Source organism: Nyctibius grandis, chromosome Z (assembly GCF_013368605.1).
Source record: "Nyctibius grandis isolate bNycGra1 chromosome Z, bNycGra1.pri, whole genome shotgun sequence".
Taxonomy (NCBI): domain Eukaryota; kingdom Metazoa; phylum Chordata; class Aves; order Nyctibiiformes; family Nyctibiidae; genus Nyctibius; species Nyctibius grandis.
Window position 1 is genome coordinate 24,104,840 of NC_090695.1, and position 21,726 is coordinate 24,126,565.

General features: G+C 37.0%; 1 protein-coding gene across 2 annotated transcripts in view; it reads right to left on the reverse strand.

The window, feature by feature from the left end:
- The window catches only part of JMY (junction mediating and regulatory protein, p53 cofactor), a 59,445-nt gene that overhangs the window by 4,927 nt on the left and 32,792 nt on the right, over positions 1-21,726 (reverse strand). The window contains exons 5-8 of one of the 2 annotated variants that reach the window (XM_068423134.1): positions 12,750-12,915; positions 9,488-9,675; positions 3,045-3,131; positions 407-502 (exon numbers count right to left, since the gene is read on the reverse strand). In XM_068423134.1, the coding sequence (XP_068279235.1) occupies positions 407-502; positions 3,045-3,131; positions 9,488-9,675; positions 12,750-12,915 (537 nt within the window). The remainder of the gene's footprint in view (positions 1-406; positions 503-3,044; positions 3,132-9,487; positions 9,676-12,749; positions 12,916-21,726) is intronic. The other variant, XM_068423135.1, reaches the window with a different exon arrangement.

Below are 21,726 nucleotides of genomic sequence, written 5' to 3' on the forward strand. Positions count from 1 at the left end.
CTCTCCCCTTCATTCCATCTTCTATCCATTTTCTGATACGTACATTATAGTAGGAAGGGGCAGGTATTGGCAGGTGTTCTAGCAATCAGTAGTAGTGGGGGTACGTAAGATGGTAATGCTCTTTGTGGGAAAGACCATTTAGATTATATTTCTTTTGGGAAGGTTTGCTAAGTGTCTTGTCACAAGGAGTAGATGTAAGAGTGAACAGAAGCTTATTACGGCACTGGAAATGTAATGACCAGAGGAATTTGTTACCACCAATGCCGTGATTTGTTGTAAATTTTCCAGTGAACAGTTAACTATACAATGAAGGAGAATAGCTAATAGCATAGTATAGTCCTGGAATGAATGAAGATTTCTTTTGCAAAAGAAACTAGTGGAAAAAAAACAACTCTTCTTCTGTTACCTGTTTAAATGTGCGAAGTCTGTCCAGTGTTTTCTGTCGTTCCTGACTAACCCAGGAGCTCTTTCTCTCCTCTTCATCTTGTAATTGAACTCGCTTCTGAGAAAATATATGGAAAACATGTAAATATTACATCCAATACTATATTTAGCATAATTAAAAAAGCTGAATTAAAGTAACTCTTCTACTAATTGTCAGGAATTACCTAACAATCTACTTCTCAAATAAACACATTTCTGAACTTTGAAACTTGGCCTTTGTCTTCCTCTTAAAAAATATTATGCATTTCATGTTTTATAATCTCAGAGAAATGCAAAGCTCAGCAAAGAAAGATTTCAATCTGGAATTGGAACACTTAAAGACTTGTTACCTTGAAAGATGAGAAATAACTAGAGACATGACAGAATATTATACTGAAAAAAGCCCCCTTAAATTAAAAATGGTATAAATTAGCCAGACAGCAAACCAGTATCCATTTTCTCTCGTTCCAAGAACAAAATGACAGTCCAAATTGCAAGGTTGCCCACCTAAAACAAATCATATTAGTATTTTCACAGTGCAAGAAACCACAGAACTCAGTGCCACAAAGTTTTGAATCCAATACTGAGCAAACTAAGTAAACATTTTCATTATAATTTACAACAGTACGTGAAAGTTTTGTATTTAATTAACTTAAGCTGTCTTTCTTTATTCCAGCTTGATTTTATGTAATCTTACTTCAATAAAGGTTTGAAGCTCCTCCTTGCAGCTAAGACAGTTATGTTCTTTCTTGTTTGGGGATCTTACCTCAGTGAAAAAACACATTTGGATCCACCTCCTTTAACCAGTCATCCACTTTCACAAAGCTTCAGCAAAGTTTCTACATTTTTGAAATGAAACACCACTCTTCTGTCAAATTTATTGAAAGTGGATGCTAGTTATCAGATGGCAAAAGTCACTGTATACAAGTTCAGAAGTTATCAGGAAAAGCAATAGAACAGGTGGCTATAAAGAAAAAACCCTGAGCAGAAACTGCGGCTTTAATTCTTAAAAGACTCACAGTATTACTTTTAAAAGGCCATCACAGTATTACTTTTAAAAGGCCATCTTCATCATCATAATTAAAAATTCTGATCACTTTTGTGAACTTTTATTGTCATTCAGTCAACACAAAAGCAGCGTCTGCCTGCCTGCCATTTTCAGAATTCACTAGTGGCCTGGTGTCCTTCATAAAGAGCCAACTCCTGTGATTTGGGAGGAGATAAGTATGCATTAGGGAGAGGAAGCGAACATGTCTGAAAAATAGTAAGGACAGGAAACAGGAAAAGGTGAAGAGGAATAGAAGCATGTGCTGAAAAGAAAATAACAGAGCAATGGGGCAAAGAAGTTAAAACAGAAGCATAAAGAAAAGATTATAGCAAGAAGAAAGGATAGTTCTGTCACCACACCTGCCTATTATTACATACGCAATCAGGTCAAACTTTTCCTGAAACAGTCTCAAACTCAAGGGTTTTTTTTGTTTGTTTTGCTTTGGCTTCTTTTGTTTTGTTTTTAAATAAGAATAGTGAAATTGCAATTCTTATTTGGTTTCAGGTTTAGACACCCTTGAGGTTATCTTTTCAAAATTCTTCATGAAAACCAGTGCCTAAAAACCTATTTTACAATAATAGTAGAAATTTTCAGTCAAACCATTAACAGAAAAATGATGACAAAAAAAAATAGCATAATGTTCTTTACATAACGCAAGCGGGCGACTCCATGAAATAAATAACGAAAAAGCCCTGTAGTGTTTGAGAAACAAGGAAGTCCTTCAGCTTTGTCAAGTCATACTTTTAGGAGTGATAAACGGACTACAATCCACATAGCACGTTCCTTTGCCTTATTGTAAGAACTGAAAAAAAAAAATTATTTTTCTAAGTTCCTGAAAGAGGATACCAATACATACTGTCTTTCACAAGCAGCCTTTTCATAAAACGAATTATGCAGCTGACTTCCTCGACAAATGTATCACTGTTAAAAATGTATAAGGATGAAATAGAATCACTTTCACTAATCTAATTGAAGCCTGAATTAAAGACACTTGGATTTCAATGCATCTTTGTCAGCGATCTTCATTAAATATTGATACTATATCAGCTCCCAAGACCTAGCTGAGAATTTAAATATTCTTTAACATAAAGTCTGCTATGTTCAGCACAAGAGTCGGACTAGCTAGCCTATTCTCTGCATTGAGACTGTGCAGAGAATCACAGAGCATACAGCTAGAACTACATCTTTATACAACAGCATTCAAGTGATTTCTTTTGTAGAAAGAAGAGTTTCCTTACTCATTTCAGCATATCTGACGCTGTACTCTGAGATGTCCAGAATCATCTATGTGTGTGTGATAAGAAACTGCATGCAGCCTAACCCTAGCAGTGATCACTTAGGACGGTGAACCTGGCATTAAAGAACTGTTTTATTTGCTTGGGTTCAATGTCATTCTAACACAGCTACATACTCCCCCTTACCAGCATAATATGATACAGAAATCCATGGTGCAAAGTTCAGGGATATACACCATCTTTTTAAAACAGCTATCACTCTGAATACTCTCCTAATTAATGTATAATGAGGAATGCAAGCTATTAACTAAACTCAACAACAGGAAACTCGAACTTACTAGCTGAACAGTATGGTGCATTTTGTATTCCTTCTCACTCTGGTGACGCTGCTGGATCTTTTCATTATGCTTTGCAATACAGATCTCCTATAGAGACATAAAATGTTATCTACAAAATATGAATTCCAAGTACCGATTTACAGGGTATAATGTCATATTTAGCAAATGGCACTAAGAATTAGAAAAATAAAAGTTACAAAGCTTATCTCAGACAAGCTAATTTAAAGCTAATTTAACTTACACAAAACCATAAAATGGACATACAAACCCAAACATATTACTTGTAACTGTAAAAAGAATATACACACATAACAGCTGCTTGAAAAGTCTGATTTATAATACCAGTACAAAAGTGGCAACAAACACCGATTTGTCAAATACTTCATAAAACACTTGTGTAACTCCATGTATTTGTATACAACGATAATAACTCATTCTCAAATACACTACGTATTTCTGTTTATGCAACTACGCATCTTCCCATTTGCAAGTGTCAGTTCATCTTTTGCATATACAATCTGCAAGCACAAACATTAATAAAGTTATTACAATTTTATGCATGCACAAGCAGGTTCACTTATTAAACCGAGTTCATGTCCGTAAGACCTGGTTTAAAAACAAGTATTTATTACATTGGTTGCAAATAAGAACAGGCTAAAAAAAAATCAGACCATGTTACAATAGATGACAAGAAACAGGATGACACTCAAACTTCAGGGAGATAATATAAAACGAACTGAATTAAGTATCAGTTACGAAGAAAAGGCACGTGCAGGAGCTTAAGAGTAGTGACCAGACAGACCAGCTCATAAGGCAACACTGAGGGCCAGGAAATCAGACAGCATGAGCAATGAAATTAGGCCCAGTGTAAGCACCACACAGAACTAGAACAAAGTTGGATCTGCAGTAGAAACAGATCTCATAGCTGTGTAAGAGCGGGCAGTGTTAGGAAGCAGCTTAGAGTGTGACTGCAGCTAGAAGAACACCAAAGCAATGGGCTTCAGTGAGGCAGACTTACTGGGTGGAGCCAGACAAGAGCTTTGCCATTGAAAGCATTGCCTCGGGCAGCTGATGGAGTTATCAGCCATCACACAAGATACTACGGTAGACGTAGAAAGACACAAAAACAAGGAGGGGAGGGATAAAAAAAGCCCACAATTTTGGGCACTTGGAAATGCAGAAAAAGCTATGTTCTCCTACAAGCGGACTATGGACATACTGTGATCACGTAAAAAGGTAGCCTGTCCTGTACGGCTGTTTCTAAACAGTAAGACCGTCAACGTTGCTACCGTATACAGGTAACACTCCAACAAGAGCGTAAGTTTCTGTGGAAATTCCATCCCAGTTTCATCAGAGGTGTATATATATATACAGTTAAGCACTGATGGGTTTTATGTTTATTTGTTTGTGGAGTTTTTTTCCATGATGAAAAGAGTTTAATTACTACAGCTGGAAAAGTTAATCCATTTAATTTGTAACTGCAAAAGTACAACCTACCTCATTTCTGCATTTCAAAGATGCAGCAATAGCTTCAGAATATTATTAAAGAATTTGAAAGACTTTTTGTATTACTACTGCTGATTTACTTTACAGTTTATTCTCTATTTCTGTGTTAAGTTCAATCAAAAGTGTTCTAAAATAATGAGGAATGTATGTATGAGATATAAAAAAGTATTATAAATTAATGAGAAAACGTATGTTAACTTTGGTTTGGGTTTCTCAACATGTCTCATAAATACTTGGGGGTCACACTTTTATGAAACATCTTCTCTTCAGCATCAGTATTTAAATCTTTCTGATTAAGAGCAATAATGAAAGATATTTTAAGCATGTAAAGAGGATAAACCAGACCAAAACATATTTGGTGCTGACTCTGTACTAATAAACAACCTATTTTAATGTGGTTAGATATCTATGGCTTGAAATAATAAAAAAAACTAGGAGGGGCTGAAAATATGTTGCAGCACAGGATCAGAAATCTGTATCATCTTAACTAATTACAGAAATGGTCAAAAAAAAGAGGTTGCAATTTCATAGGGACAAATGCAGGGTTCTACTTGTAGACAAGATTAAGTGACTGCAAACAAAGGATGAAGAAAAAAAAACAGCCAGGTGGCAGCATTAAAGAAATTATCTGAATGATTATGGCAGATGACAGGTTGAACATAAACCAACAAACTGTGGCAAAAAAAAGAAAACATCATAATTGGGTGTATGAACAGGACTACAGCCCGCTGTACATGTGAAGTAGTCCTTTATTCTCAGCACTGGGAAAGCAGGAGCATTATGTCCAGTGAGAGCCACACTTCAAGAAAGATGTTGACCAACTGTATGGAACTGACTGAGCATCAAGAAGTAATGTTCATTTCTCTTTTAATCACTTGACTGATTTCACAGTATCAAACTGTACTTCTATTAAAGAGACAAAAAAGGAGAGCTGAGGAACCATTTCAACCCTTGTTACTGGATAAGCTACCATGTTGAAGGCTAGTAACATGTAATATACGTAAGAGAGATCTGCATTAGTATTATATTTAACTAGTTCCAGTGAGCCTTGCTTTCAGATTGAAAAGCATCCTAATTAAAAGGTTAGCTTCTGATTTAGTAAGCTCAGTATGTGCAGAAACCATATTTTTCTATAAGCTGTGTAGTTATGCCCTTATGTTATAGTAGCAATAATAATAATAATAATAATAATAATAATAATAAAGCATACCAAGCAACCCTATGCCAGCTGTCACTGCATCTACATAAGAACTGTTTTGGCATGGTCTATGCTTTAAACTGTGGGCTTGCAAAGTAGTAAAGGTGTCGTATTAAATGGACACAACAGCATGTGAGGAAGCATCCTAGATCAAAGCACACATTATGAACATACCCCAAACAGCTTCACCAACCAGGTGCTTCTTCCAGTCTGCTCATGATGAGGAATACTCTTCCTGAATGTAAAATAATTCCATCTCTTCACAACTCTGTTTTTCCAGAGATATTTTTCTAGATGCCTTCTACATCATCTGTTTTACCTTGACTCTTTGCTATGAATCTAGCTCCCTAATAAAACAGCTGCTTGTTCCATACAATAACCTCATTAATGCTACTGTGCAGCCAGCAGGGGGTAGACTGGGATAATAACAGTGATAACCTGCATGAAAAATCCAGAAGTAACTTTCAAGAAATAAGGAAATAATGAGACCACTATTAAAATATTATTTCTGAATAACAAACTCACTGTTATCAACAGTGCTTAACAAATGCAAACAGGTTTGTATAAAAAAAATAATACAGAGTTTATACTCATGGTAGTACAGTGAAAGAACATCAGCCTCTGTAAAACCATAAATTTAAAAAATGCTGGCTCAGTTATTCAGAATCACAACTGAATGAGGTTTCTAAACAAATCTTGAGCAAAAGTTTCTAAATAATGGTTTGGTACAGTTATTTGACAACATCATTAAAAAAATAAAAGCATCAACTGCAAAAACAGGGAAGGAATTTCAGAAAAACAAAATTAATAGAGACTGTAGTCACAGAAGTTTACACTTACATTAGATATAGTTTTATTCTACAGAGTGACTGATTCCCTTTCACCGTGTTACATCCTCAACAGAAAAGACTTTCAAATACCCAGATCATGAAACGACCTCCTCTGAAAAATAAAAACCTGATGATAGAGAATCATTTCCTATTGTTTTCTTAATTATGGTATCTGCTGCTAGAAAGGAGGCATTCTCCTAAGGGAATCTTCAGTTGCCAAAAACCTAATAATGAGGAAGGACTGTAATTTCCAAATACATCACAAGACTGTGATATACACCACTTAATGCACAGCTGGCTTTTTGTTTTCAACTACAGAACTGACAAGGTAAAAAAAAATAGAAGAAAAAGAAAAAAAAAAAACAGAAGACCTCACAAACCCAATCCAAAACAGAACACTTGTTTACAGTTCTGTTTTAAGAGACTGCTGGAATACGCATGGTCAGGAACACAATCTGAAAAGCATTAAGTAGACTCTCATCTCAGTTCAACAATAAATGTTTCTTAATTGAGAGAGACAGACAGATTTTGAGAAAGAGATTTACCACATAGTATGTACTTTCCAAATGCACCCTCAAAAACTCATTCTTTTCTCCACTTAGCATTCAGTCATCATTGTGCTTGTTCTCACCAGAGTCTGCTTTTGCATCCCATCTGTACCTTCATTCTGCATGCTTAAACTGCAAACCCTTCAGAGCAAGAACCCTTTTTTCCTCCCAGTTTTGTAAAGTACAACTACCCATACCAGGCAGTATAAATAGTGTTCATTAACAATGTTTTGTAATGTCACTAGAACGGTCACTCAAGATACAAAGCTTGTTTATGTTTGAATCAAAGCCACAAGAGTCTTGATTTTCAGGTAATTACTATTAAGCTTTGTAGGACTCTGCGTTATTCAGCAGTAGTAAAAGCAGCAACAGTAAATACCTCTAACATAAATCTTCATCAAAATGGCTATGTTCTTTTCTGCCCAACAAGTGCCACAAAATGGCACACAACTGATTCTGCCTATTCTTTTTGCTCACATAAAAATCTTTGATTTCCCCCTGAAGTTTAAATATATGTTATTCTAATGTGTGATTTCTTTAGAAGCTGAAAGCTAAGTATCTCACTGCAGCACTCAACTGCAGATAATGCTACACGGGGCAATGAAATCAGCAGAGAGCTGGAACTAGTTCTGAGTGCTGTGATGTCCACACTGTGACATGCAGCAGTGAAGTTCCACATGGAGACATTACCTCAGGTCCTGAAAGTCATGTTCTTCCAGCACAACGCTGAGCAGACGTGACTGTATTACTCCCGCATGCAGACCCAGATGAGCAATACTACCCTACACAACTCTATGTCATGTCTCAATGCACAAGTAACATCCTGAAACTACTGTTACAGCCTAGAACTAATTCCTTCAGCTTAAACAAGGTATTTTTTTCATAAACTTGAAACAAATGAGCCAATTGAAGCTGACTAGTTCATTATACAGATAAGAAGGCACACTAAAAAATCTCTACTCCTGCTTCAGGGTTGCTTCTCAACTTGTTAACTCCCGTAAGGTAAGTAAGGAACAGCAACTAGGCTGTCACTTTTAAATAGGTTTGTGTACTCTCTAAGATGCCAGCAGTGTCTTTTCACACTCAGGAGAAGATAACTATTATAATGTAGCCTGTATTAATTAGCATAACATGACAGATAGAATCTATTCCTTAAAGTACTGAAAAGCCCAGCTTCTTGATAATTTTTCTTTTTGCAAATTCACATAAAACAAACCCAATGACTCTGAGCAATCTGCCTCCCACAACTGGCTAACATGAGCCACCTCTTTCATAGTAATTAATTTGCAGTCTTCTCCATATTGTGTTAGTCAGAGACAGGACAGTGACTGAAGAAATATAAAACGTCCAAAATATAAAACGTATGAACCACTCTTTTGTTTGCTGTGTTACGCTTCAGATTCAGGTACAGAAACAAGTATATTAGTTATGAAGGTCAGGCAAGACCTGAAGGCTTTACCCTCAATCTACTAGAACTGTTTATATAAAGGGGCCATCTCCCACATCAAGGGACATGCCTGGGAACCTAAACCACACCAACCCCTGATTCCCAATCTAGAATGAGATCTCAACTGAGACTTCTGCATAGCCTTATAGTATACAGTATGGGGCGGAAACCTATTTTATAACAAGTATTACAATGCTCCTTCAGAACTTTGATCTATTCCATTCATTAATTTATCTTGCTCATTAATAATGCATATTCATGTAACCGCAAACTGCCAGGGAACAATAAACAAGTCATTCTGGAAAAAGGGAATGAACACATTTACATACACTTGATACACAATTTCAAAGCATTAGCTATATTGAAACAGTTTTCTGCACAACATCCCAATCATGTAATGCATGAAAAAGGAAAGTGACCCTAAACAGCACACCTAGTTTTACAAATTCAGAATATATACTGGGTTTCATACATATCTTCTGAATACAGGGTATCAATGACACATGACATAAGTTTAAAACGATGAGGTAAGAGAATGAAAACAGAACTCATTAGAGAAAACACCCTTGAAAATTCCCTCCTGCAAATACACAGAAAACTACTCTCTGTAAAAACATGCATTCTAGCATGTACTTTCCACATGAAAGTATTCTGATTAGTTAATAGAAACAAGTTTATTTGTTGACTTCAAAGTGATTAAAGGTTCCTTTAAAGCTAAAAGGTAAACTGAATCTTAAATATGTCAATTTAATAATACATGCTATTGTATTTGGTACTCTGTAAAGCAACTTTTAGTAAGCAGTAAATACAATCCATGAAAATTCTAGGAGACTGGGAAGTTGTCTCTGAAATTAAACCTTTTGAAGTTTTATTAAATTTGCTAATTATACTAGAAGTTTGCAATTTTATAATACCTTCTTATTTCTGAGGTAGGCTTTCTTGGCTGAAATACGTCCACGCCTTGCTTCCAGCTGGCGAATTTTTTGTTGTAACTTTTGCAGCTCCTCTTTTTGCAAGTGTATAGATGCTGCTATATCCTCTTTTTCAAGCATGGCTTCCATACTTTCGTAAGTGTCATAATATACCACTTCATCTCTCTTCTCTGTTTTAAAAATATCAGCAATGAAAAAATCAATTCAATAGTTTGTATTTGATTAACATTTTGTTTTGTTCAACAACACCCCCCCCACTGAGTTTCAAGATTTAATGTAGAAGAATGCTACAGTCCTTTCAGAGGACTATCAAAAATCAAAAGGTCAGAGGAAAAGCACTAAACAGCAAAGCACTATAGGGCTTTGAAGTTTATATGAAGAACAGAAATCAATACCAATGAAGCATAGCCTGGTATTCAGGTAAGCCCAAAGCATTAAAAAACAATGCAACTGTAAATGTATGCTTATGTCTGTAGCCTTACTTCACCACAAAGTCCATGAATGTCTTTCAGTCTCTTAACTAATACAAGGGACCCACAATGTGCAGTAATATCCTCTGGTCTTCACCACGAAGTTCAAGATACACAGACTCTTCCTGAAGTGTTTGGCACAAAATTCTTCTGCCACAACCTACTACTTTCATGAAAGGAGAATCAGAAAACAAAACACCAAAAATCCTCTCTTACGACATTTTTGACCTCCCAGTCACCGCTTCTGCTTAGAGGCAGCAGAGGGAGGGTAATTTCAAGGCAATCCTTCAAAGCATTACAAGCCTGAAAAGGAGGTCATTACTAATAGTTTTATCAACACTCATGATTTTTAGCCTCCTGAGTGAAGCATTCAGTATAACATTGAGCTCATCTCTGAATGCTACCTTCTCATCTCTTGCCAAGAAGGAAAGAGTAATGATTATAAATCCTTGCAGAATGCTCAGATGAAGAAGCAGCAAGGGCCTCCTACTGGCATACCAAGTAGGATATTTTTGTAATGCACCAAGAGGGATATGCATTACTGCTGGCTGAAATGGGCAGATACAGCTGGCATGACTGTCAAGTGTCTACTGTGCAGAACCACCAAACCTTCTCATTTCAACTTCATCAACTACTTCCAGCAAGACTGTAACTTCCTCCTACTTCTGCTACTAGATTATTTGGGGAGAGGGGCAGGGTTTTCCTTCAGTACAGTGTCCATTTTAAAAGCTGTTGTCACTTCATGTTATTTGTGTGTACAGTCTCTGCTACAACCAAAATTCTGATTGTCATGCTAGTTTCAGCTCAGCAAAAGACATGGCAGGACCAGAAAAGAAAGCACAGCACTATATTAACCTTAAAATAAAAACTAATAAAACCAGACCTACTAGATTTTTTACTTTAGTGCTCAGTTAAAAAAAAAAAAACACATACAGTTTCATCCATACGTAAAAATGCCAATTCGCTAGAATCCACTCTGAGACATCAGTGAGTAAAAATGAGAATGATGGCTAACAACAATTATATTTTGCCATGCACTTACATTACTTAAATGCAAATTTTGTTTTAGAACACTTTCATGCAGAGTTAAAGACAGGAATTTACAAGTGAAACCCCAATAGCTCAGCTGCAAACTAGTCAAATCTACCAGTTCTAAAACATAATGTTAAATTATGTTCTACTGTTTGAAAAAAAAAAACCAACAAAACAAACATTGGCAACTCTATTGCAACCTCCATCAAACACTTCACGAGTTTTCTACAAACAGCTTTTGAAATGCCTACAAATTTGGTAAGTGCTTAAGCTTCTAACAACTCAACCACTTACAATAAACAATTAGAACTATTCCTTTTTAGATACAATCCATACCATTTGCACTTGTTCAACCCACCCTCCAACCAAAGCAGGAACCTTCTACCCCATTCTCTGTTGACAGCAACGCATTCACCACAAAGCCATCTTACAAGGATGTACAAACAGTTTGTATGGATAGGATAAGACCCTTTACAACGCTAACCTAATAAATTCACATTTTGTGAATTTCAGTGCAGGTATTTTGTTAATGACAGTAAAAAACTACTTCTGTTGTTTATATTATGACAATCTATTATCATTTGATACTTTTTCAGATCCAACATGCTGAATTTGCAAAAGAAAATGTTTTTGTTCTAGCTTGCAACCAACTGGCAGTTGTGGGGTTGGGTTTTTTTTGGAGATTTCTGGAGAAAACATTAGCGACAAGTCATAATGATCTATGATGTTTTTACAGCAGGCTTAATCTCGGAGGGCCCTTAGGTTTCACTATCACTATCTCAAAGAGAAAGGATTTTGATACACGTTTCTTCTCAGCCTCCTGTTCAAGCGATTTCCTTTGGTCCACAGGTAAGCAAACCATACCGTGTCTTCAGTACCACATTAAATGTGTTCTTTCCCAAGTACAAAAACTATCTATCTCTCTCTAAAGCACTAACTAGCTCTCCACAGAGGCACCGGGGCAAAGCTGCCACTTTTCTTTCAAGTCATTTACAGAATTTTCAGTTCTCATCTTCCATATACGCAGTTACAGTTGTTGCCATCACAGGCCTAAAAGGAAGAAATCCACGTAACAGTGAGAAGAATCTGTGATATCTATGTTTTCTCTTTTTTCCAGAGGCAACTCACAATACAATCCAGCATCAAATTTCTATTAAGTGACTTTTCTATCCATAAAAAAATTTACTATGCAAGCCCTCTCCACTAAATAATGAAACAGAGATTGTGTGAATAAAAATAATAACTACAGGAAGGTCCAAAGGACAGAACTGGATTCAAAAACACTGTATGATTTACCTGTGCCACTTCCATAGTTTGTAAGTAAACAAGGTATAGTAGGCTCTGGAAATATAAGGTTTGCATCACTGCTCTAAATCAGTGGGATGGCAACACAACAAGCTTCAAAGTTTAGCTTTTGAAACCAATCACTTCAAAGAAATCAATAATACCAATGCAAATTTTTAACGAGAGAAGCCCAGTAATTAAGACATTTCCTCCTCCTTGAATTTAGTTTTCCAAAACTTACATAGTATCTTATATGCTTATTTACAAACACAGGCAATTACAACCAGACCAAAACTTCTGTATGTATATGCCTTATGAACAGGAGTAAATTTTAATTTAATTTAATCCAGCTCTTCACATGGTAAATAATTTGTTCTCATTTCATTCCCACATTACTAGACTTTTAGGAAGAGAATTATCTTTTACAGATTAAGCCTTAATTAAAATGCATAAAGCACCTGACATCAGTCTTCTGATGCTTTCAAGTTGTGCTGTCAGCAGCAGCTCTTCACATTTCAAGATCTCAAACTGCACTTCATATAATTGAAGCTGTAGATCATAATAATCAGCTTCTAACTGGTCCAAATGGGCTATGGCTTCTGTACCACCTTTCAGGCTCTGCATCTAAAGGGAAAGAGAAAAAAAAAAATAAAAATCACACAACTCCAGGATAATGAGGAGAACAAAACCACTGACTTTACTATGACAGCTAGATACAGTCTGGCACACAAAAGTAACGTGTTAAAATTAAACACATCAAGAGGAGAAGACAGGTTTTGGTCAGCCACACACTTTCAGACATCTTTAATATCTGACATTCTTTCTATATGGCCATAAAAATATCCATGGCATTGGATTACTCCTTGCGACTGCAATGAAGTAATGTAGGAACTGGCAAATGAACTTGCCAAACCACTCTCGATTATCTACCGGCAGTCCTGGTTAACTGGAGAAGTTCCAGCTGACTGGAAATTAGCAAATGTAACACCCATCTACAAGAAGGGACGGAAGGATGATCCAGGGAACTATAGGCCTGTCAGCCTGACCTCGGTGCCAGGCAAGGTAATGGAACAGATCATCCTGAGTGCCATTACACAGCACACGCAGGACAATTGGGGCATCAGGGCCAGCCAACATGGATTCATGAAAGGCAGGTCCTGCTTGACCAACTCGGTCTCCTTCTATGACCAAGTGACCCGCTTAGTAGATGAGGGCAGGGCTGTGGATGTAGTCCATCTAGACTTCAGTAAGGCATTTGACACTGTCTCCCACAGCATCCTCCTAGACAAACTGGCTGCCCGGGGCTTGGGTGGACTCTTCGATGGGTTAAAAACTGGCTGGACGGCCGAGCCCAGAGAGTGATCTGGACAAGTTAGATAGAAGGGCCGAGACCAATGGCATGAGGTTCAACAAGAACAAGTGCCGGGTCTTACACTTCGGCCACAACAACCCCATGCAGCTCTACAGGCTGGGGGAAGAGTGGTTAGAAAGCTGCCCGGTGGAAAGAGACCTGGGGGTGCTGATTGGCAGCCGGCTAAACATGAGCCAGCAGTGTGCCCAGGTGGCCAAGAAGGCCAATGGCATCCTGGCCTCTATTAGGAATAGTGTAGCCAGCTGGTCTAGGGATGTGATCGTCTCTCTGTACTCGGCACTGGTGAGGCCACACCTTGAATACTGTGTCCAATTCTGGGCCCCGCACTTCAAGAAAGATGTTGAGGTATTAGAGCGAGTCCAGAGGAGGGCGACCAAGCTGGTGAAGGGTCTGGAGGGTATGACCTACGAGGAACGGCTGAGGGAGCTGGGGTTGTTTAGCCTGGAGAAGAGGAGGCTCAGAGGTGACCTTATTGCAGTCTACAACTACCTAAAGGGAGGTTGTAGTGAAGTGGGAGTCGGCCTCTTCTCCCAGGCAACTAGCGATAGGACAAGACGACATACCCTCAAGCTTTGCCAGGGGAGGTTCAGGTTGGACATTAGGAAGAATTTCTTTTCAGAAAGGGTTATTAGACATTGGAATGGGCTGCCCAGGGAGGTGGTGGAGTCACCATCTCTGGATGTGTTTAAGAAAAGACTGGACATGGCACTTAGTGCCATGATCTAGTTGACATGGTGGTGTCAGGGCAACGGTTGGACTCGACGATCCCTGCGGTCTCTTCCAACCTGGTTGATTCTGTGATTCTGTGACTGTCAAAGTGACAAGTCATATAGTGCATAGTGTGAAACATTCCTACCACTCTTTTACTCTAGTACTCGATTCTCTGAAGATACATAATGAAATTAGTATTCTTTTACCTTCAGTCCAAAAAAATCTAAAAGTTATTTTGCTAACAGCATCTAGAAAACTACGGTTAAAACTCTCATTAAAGATGAATTGAGGAAAAAAAAGTGAAAGGTGGTGGTAACAGGTAATTACATGCACTGATCGTCTTGTAATGACCACTTAACTGAGGAGTTTCATTGTTTCTGGAGTCCTTCACAGGCGAAAAAATACCTAGATTAAAAGACTTTTATATATTTTAGAGCTTATTTGTGTCGTATGTTTGACACACAGAAGTGACACAAGACACAACGAAAGCTAACTCAAATCATCCTCTTTCATTCAGCCAAACAAGATTTAACTACTCAATACACTTAGCCCTTCAGACCACATTTAAGAAATACCAACATGCAAGGGAATTTTACGTGCTGCCTCACTTTGGAGGGAATTCAAAGCCATGCAGCTCTACAACCTGCATGCAGAAGAGTTAGTGCCACATCCAAGTTCTCTACCTGCCCAAAAAATGTTTCTCTGATAGTTTCTCCCAGATACCAGATGAAAGTAATTCTAAATTTTACTGAAGATTTGTGACCTACCTTACCATTCTGATTATATGTGGTCCAGTTTCTGTATTACAGACATTCAATCATTAAAAAGGGATGTCTACCAAGCAAAAATACAGGACCTAGCAAGCTATAAATTTTAAAAAATTTTTGCTAGTATGTTTTTAAATTATGGTAATTTCTTCAAGGTGTAAGACTGTATCTGTAATTAATAGCCAGAAATGGGTTTCCTCAGTTTTATTTATCACACATGTTTAAATATAATTATACTAAAACAGAAAGACAACTGTACTGAAGTAAACCGAAGATTCACCTTACTCAATACCCTGCTTTGGACAAAGGTTAACCGCAAATATCCAGGAAGATGAAACACAGCAAGCAGTGGAGTGATACATCCCTAAAATGTTTCTCCAGCCTCTAGCACAGCTCACAGCACAGCTTACGCCACAGTGCTGCCCTTAATACAAAACATACTTACTGGATTTTACTTCATAAATTTGTCCTATCCCTTTTTTTACAGCATGTGTGCTTTTAGCACCTGCACCATTATCCACTGAGAGGGATTTCACAGCTCAGTTAAACACTAAGGAAACAGTTCTATATATTACACTTCTTTCCATATAAGACGGATAGAAGACCTGTGAATCAATTCTTGTAACATTTGTTTTAACAATTCCTTCTACTATATGGTATATTTACTTATTGTATTTTTTGTATATCAACTATTAGCCTGAAAGGCTCAATATGTCCTTAAGTGAATAACATAAATCTTACAATCAATAATGTGTAATTTACATGTTTCAGTCCAGTGTGGCACCAAAATGTCCTGTTATACCACTCTATTAACTAAGATACTAATTGTGACCAGAACAGTAAATGACATAATGATAGCATATTTGGAGTGAGTGAGAGGCTAGTTTTCAAGACAAAAGGACTGATTCTCCTGAATCTTCCAGGTTTCCATATAAGAGGGATAACGTTCATTGGTCAGGCAGGCTGGGTTTTAGCACTTTCAAAGGACCTTCTCACTGAAAAAAATACACCATAGCAACAAAATGTGGTGGGGCTTTTTTTGGTTTGGTTCTACCTGCCCCCCCACCCCAAATTAAGGCAATGTCATTCACACTTCTACCACACCTAAGAACTTTTGCTTGTCAGTGAACTGTGAGATTTCCTCAAACTTATATATATTTTTTCTTTAAAAAAAAAGATGTTCCTAAATTTAAGTCCACAGACTTTGTATAAAGACTGCATAGAGACATAAATGTTACAGCAGCTCAGTATTTCATCCAGCTCCAGTCGTGTCTGCCTGATAAAGGACCTGTCTGACAAGTGTCTCTTAGCCCTACAAGCATACATGACAGATGCTGCCAGCTACCTGGTCTGTTTTAGGGGTACACCACCACTATATTCAGTTTTCAGGTGCAAAAGCAATGGGAAATTAATATTGTTGTATGGTTCGCAGGCAGATATCCTAGCTACATAATAGACCGTCATGTAAAAGAAAAATTAGGACCTTTAATTTCAACCATTTACGTTACATGAAACTTACGTGAGATATGTATGTGTGATAATTCAAAACAATATCATCACTCTTGGTAAATTTCAGCATTTTTTGCTAAAAACTTAAGGGTGGTTCAATTTTTAATGTTACAAGTTGCTATCTAATCTGTATGAGTAATTTGCTGTATCCCTGGTAGGTCTCAGGCTGATCAACATGGTGAAAGAAATATGAAGAACTTTAATGTGAGAATGTTAGAGGAAAGAAACATTTTGCAGTTGGACAAAGAACTAGAACTGAGGAGATCAGAGTTCAATTTCCTGCTACGCCACAACTTCCTGCATTAACTCAAGCAAATAACTTAATCTCTCTGGCCCTAATTCAAGTAAAAGCGTCCATAGTCTTTGTTGTCTCATTCATACGAAGTGAAGAACTTCAGCAGGAACTTAGGTTTCTCAGTAGTTCTAAGGCAGAAATATATCAGCTTTAAACCTACACACTGGTAATAAAGATATAACGGGTTAAAACAGAAAGCCCCTGACAAGAACTATGAATACACATACTAAATGGATAAATGACAAAATTAATAGGGAAAGAGCCAAACATGGAATACAGAAGAAGGTGCCATCAAATTCAGCTTTCCACCACCATGGAATGCTTTCAGACAAATCTAAAATTAACTGCTTTCATGAACTTAGTTCTTAAAATAACTTCCACGTCGTTATTGTTGTTCTCATTGTGCTTTTGTAAAAACAAAAACAAAACAGAAAGCTTCCACAAAACTCTGTGTTTGTTACTCGCATTGGAAGTCTGTTCCAGATACTCCCTCCTAACTGCCAGAAAACTTCTTCCATATTTCCAATGTGTTCACAATTAGGTAATACCATTTGTTCTTGTGCCAGTACTGAACAGCAACACATGTTGCTCTTGACTAATATTTATTCCCACTAGTATTTTTCATAGAATCATGGAATAGTCTGGGTTGGTAGGGACCTTTAAAGGTCATGTAGTCCAACCCCCTTCGATAAGCAGGGACATTCTCAACTAAATCAGGTTTCTCAGAGCCCCATCGAACCTGACTTTGAATGTTTCCAGGGATGGGGCATCTACCAACCTCTCTGGGCAGTGTGCTCCAGTGTTTCACCACCCTCACCATAAAAAATGTCTTCCTTCTATCTAGTCTGAATTTACCCTCTTTTAGTTTAAAACCATTACATCTTGTCCTATCACTACAGGCCCTACAACTGGGCTACTAGGCCCAACTCCCCTATTTTTGTGGAAAGCAATTTTCTATCATCTCAGCCTTCATTTTATTTGTCAAAACAACTTCAACTCCTCTTCTAAAATAGACTCGCCGCTCCTGGCATCATTGTGGTAGCCCTCCCTGCAACTGCTTCAGTTAGAACTAGTCTTTCTTGGGTGATCAGAAATGCGTGGAAGAAAGGTGCAGAAGAAATCTCCCAAGTCCACGTGCAGTGACACTAACACTTCTCCCTTTGCTGGCAATAACCTGATTTGACAGACTGGAGAGCATCTGCTGCTGTACCACCCTGTTGCACTGGTGGCTCAATCACGCTGCTGCCAGGCTGTAAGTCACTCTCATCTGCTGTCATTTAAAAAGTAATTAACCTGCAGTTCACGGTAAAAATTTGTATTACTTTTTTCTAGCTATTATTAAATTTTCCATTATCCAGCCTTTTCAGTAATCTGTTACTGTTCAACTACAATAGAAAGTCATGTTTCAATCTACCCCAAGTGAATCCTGACTGCTCTCTAGTTGAAGTATTCATTTTAATTCATAACTGTTGCTGTAGGAGAAATCTCAGAAGAAGGAAGTAAAATTCAGAAAAAAACCTCAGGTTTTTAAGTGTGAATATGGAAGCTCATCCTCAAAACCAACAGAGAATAATTTTAAAGAATTTCTGAATTATTTTAAGGGAAACACAGAGCACTCTGACCACTGATAAAAGGTAGGCTCTCACTCATACCTAGCAGCTTGTGGAACACAAGTATTCCTCCAACCAAGTCAGTACCAGGAGTCAATTATAGCCAGACCATGATACTACAAGATACAATATCATAAAAAAATAAGGTTAAGATGATCACTCACAATCAGTGTGCTAGGCAATTAGAAAATTTTCAGACACTAAAACATCTTTTCCCCATGAAAAGGGTATACCGCTGTTTTTAGAAACTTGTTTCTTTTCCAAGACTAAATGTTCAAAAAGCCATAAACAATCTGTTGAACTCCAACAGCATCCTCATAAACAGTCAGATCTGGTCTTTGCTCTGAATTGTCATTCTTTCTGTCCTAATTCTCAACTCAAACCCTGCTAAATTAGCTTCTGAACCATTTTAATCTTTTTAAAGGAGTATCTTGTTTTTATCTTCTAAGCTTAGAAAACAGAGAAGGTATTTCAGTTCTGATTTTCTAACACTACCGCGAGTCTGTTTTAAGTGACCATAAATACATGATTTTTTTTCTCTCAGCAAATGGGAACTAAATGTTAGTGATGCACAAAATCCTTCAAACAAAAAAAGTCTCTTCAAATGCTGGGGTTTGCCGTCTTCAATACTCTAAAATAGATTACCCAGACATTCTCTGGGGGAAAAAAAAAGTATAAAAATAAATTATGTTCTAATAATGTTATCTGAAAAGAACTTACATGGGTTTTCATAAATACTAAGTCCAAAGTAGGCTATCATTGTTAATGAGTAATTTTCTAATAAAGTCTCACTGCATTATTAAAAGCCTAACTATGACTCCAAGTTTTGTCTATAGAATGCACCCCATTACTTCACCCGGGGTGCTTAAAGCTTTCTATATTCTTTAAACACAATGACCATTTAAAATAGTTCTTATTTCTAAGTCTTTCTGAACTTTTGATTGAACTGGAGAATATTACACAAATATTTAATGTAAGATTAAAGAAGAAAAAAATTGTCATTTTTATGACCAAATTTAGTTTGCCAATTTCAACACTGAAAGTGAAGAAAGCAAAAGCATTCCTAATCTGTTATTAAAAATAATAATTCAAATATGCTTAAATAAATTGTCAAAGATTTCCCAATTTTAGCTTCTTACTTAGCCTTTCCATAAAGCTGTCACAGAAAGAAAAAGTTTAAAAAAGATACAATGAAACCTACCAAGGTGAAACACACTTTTCTGAAAAATATTATGTTGCATCTGTACCGAAATTCACTGTCCCTTTCTTACAGAAATAAGATTAATTTTCCAGAGACAGCTATTCATGTCTTCTTGAATAGAATCCTTAATAAAATTCTTATTTTTGCTGATGCATCCAACTCAGGGAAAAGTAAAATTACAATAATGACATGCTAGATATGCTTAAATACTCAAAATATATGGAAGCAAATATATCTTTGATTCAGGCTTAATGTACAGGAAAGGAAAGTACTCTTAGAATTATGAAACTATGAAAAACATTCTTAAAAAACCCAAGCAGTATTTGATGGAATATGATTTTATTTATGAAAATATCACAGAACATTTATCATGTAAATTAAAAATTGTTTTTGAAGTATATCTTTAGAACTGAACTCTACAGTTCTAAAAGAAAAAAAGAGAAGGCTAGTTACACAAGATGGGACTTATTGGCATTTAAGTCTGCAGCCACTCACTTCCATTTGTCCAAACTATTTTACATACTTAAGAGAATTACAAGGGATTCTCACTTTAATGTTTCTGTTTACTATCATGAGGACAAGACTTGGCGACCATTCCACGAAAGCAGACTCTGGTCTGCTTCAAAAGGAGAGTTTTCATCATTCCCCTCAAACAAAATTTAGAACAACAAATGGAACTTAAGAGGTACAAATCAGGAAAATAAAAAAGCGCAACATGTAATTTGTGTAGAGTTATTCTTTCAAATTTTTTTTAAATAGAGCTAATCATAGGGCTAACATTTTCAGCTGTCAAAAAAAAATATCACTAACCTAATCACCTAACCATTATGATATGATTTCCACATCGTAATAACTTGGAAAATGTAGTAGCTTTCTAGATATTTACAGTGTCAACACATTTTAGGAAACAAAAAAGTGCTTGATTAATACTAAATGAAAACTACAGAAACAAGGACATTTTTACTGTCCCTCTTAAAAGTCAATCAGCAGGGTTGGTTTAGATTTGGAGAAGAGGGAATTAACTGCAAGAGAAACAAGTATATTATTTCCCATGTGTCTCCTTCTCCTACTCAGTAAGAGCAAATTTATATATCCAAGCACAGAAGGAAGGTCTTCATTTCTTAAGCTTAAAGGAGAAAATGTACCACGTTTTCATTTTTTCTTGTTTTTTCTTTTTTCTTTACTGTCATCTCTTCCAAATACACCAGCTAATGTAATCACCAAATATTTTCTTTATGATAACACTGCAATCCTTCTTCTCCAATATGTGATTCCCAGTCATGTTTGTCACATCCAACTTTGCATACTTGGGGCTATTTCATTCTCAAAGCAAAAAAAGGATATGTCAGAATAGAAGTTAGTCCTCCTATCTCCCCATCACCATGTATTGACCCAGACCTCTCTATACCTTGTAATACACCATCCCAAAGAACCATGCCCATGCACACCCATCAGATGTTTCTCATTTCTTTGTCCCCAAAAGCCCCCACCTGTCCGTTTAGAGCCCTTCACCCCCCAGTATACTGCAATGAACCTCTTCCTATGCAGCCCCTAATGCTTTGGCAGATCAAAACAATCAATAAGTCATTTACCAGACTGAGATCTCATTCAACAAATATTCACAGAAGGTCCCCACTGGGACAAAAATTAAGATGTGCTATGGAAAAGATGATGTATAGATGCCCTAGATATGTAAACACATTAAATATAGCATTTCCAATTAGTACTGCTGGATTCTGTCATCAACTCTTAGCTAAGGATGGCCTGATAAACTCAGGTTTCCAGACAACTCTTGGCTTTCTAAACATGAAGAGCGCTGAAATGGAGCAAACTTTTTCTTTTCATGCACGTACTCTCTCTCCTTGCAGACCAAGCTGTCTTCTACAGAAGCTCCCAAAAGAGGGACATAGTTTATCAGGCTTACAAACCTACCAATCTATACAGTGCTGAAGCTGTGAGTTCTCTGCATA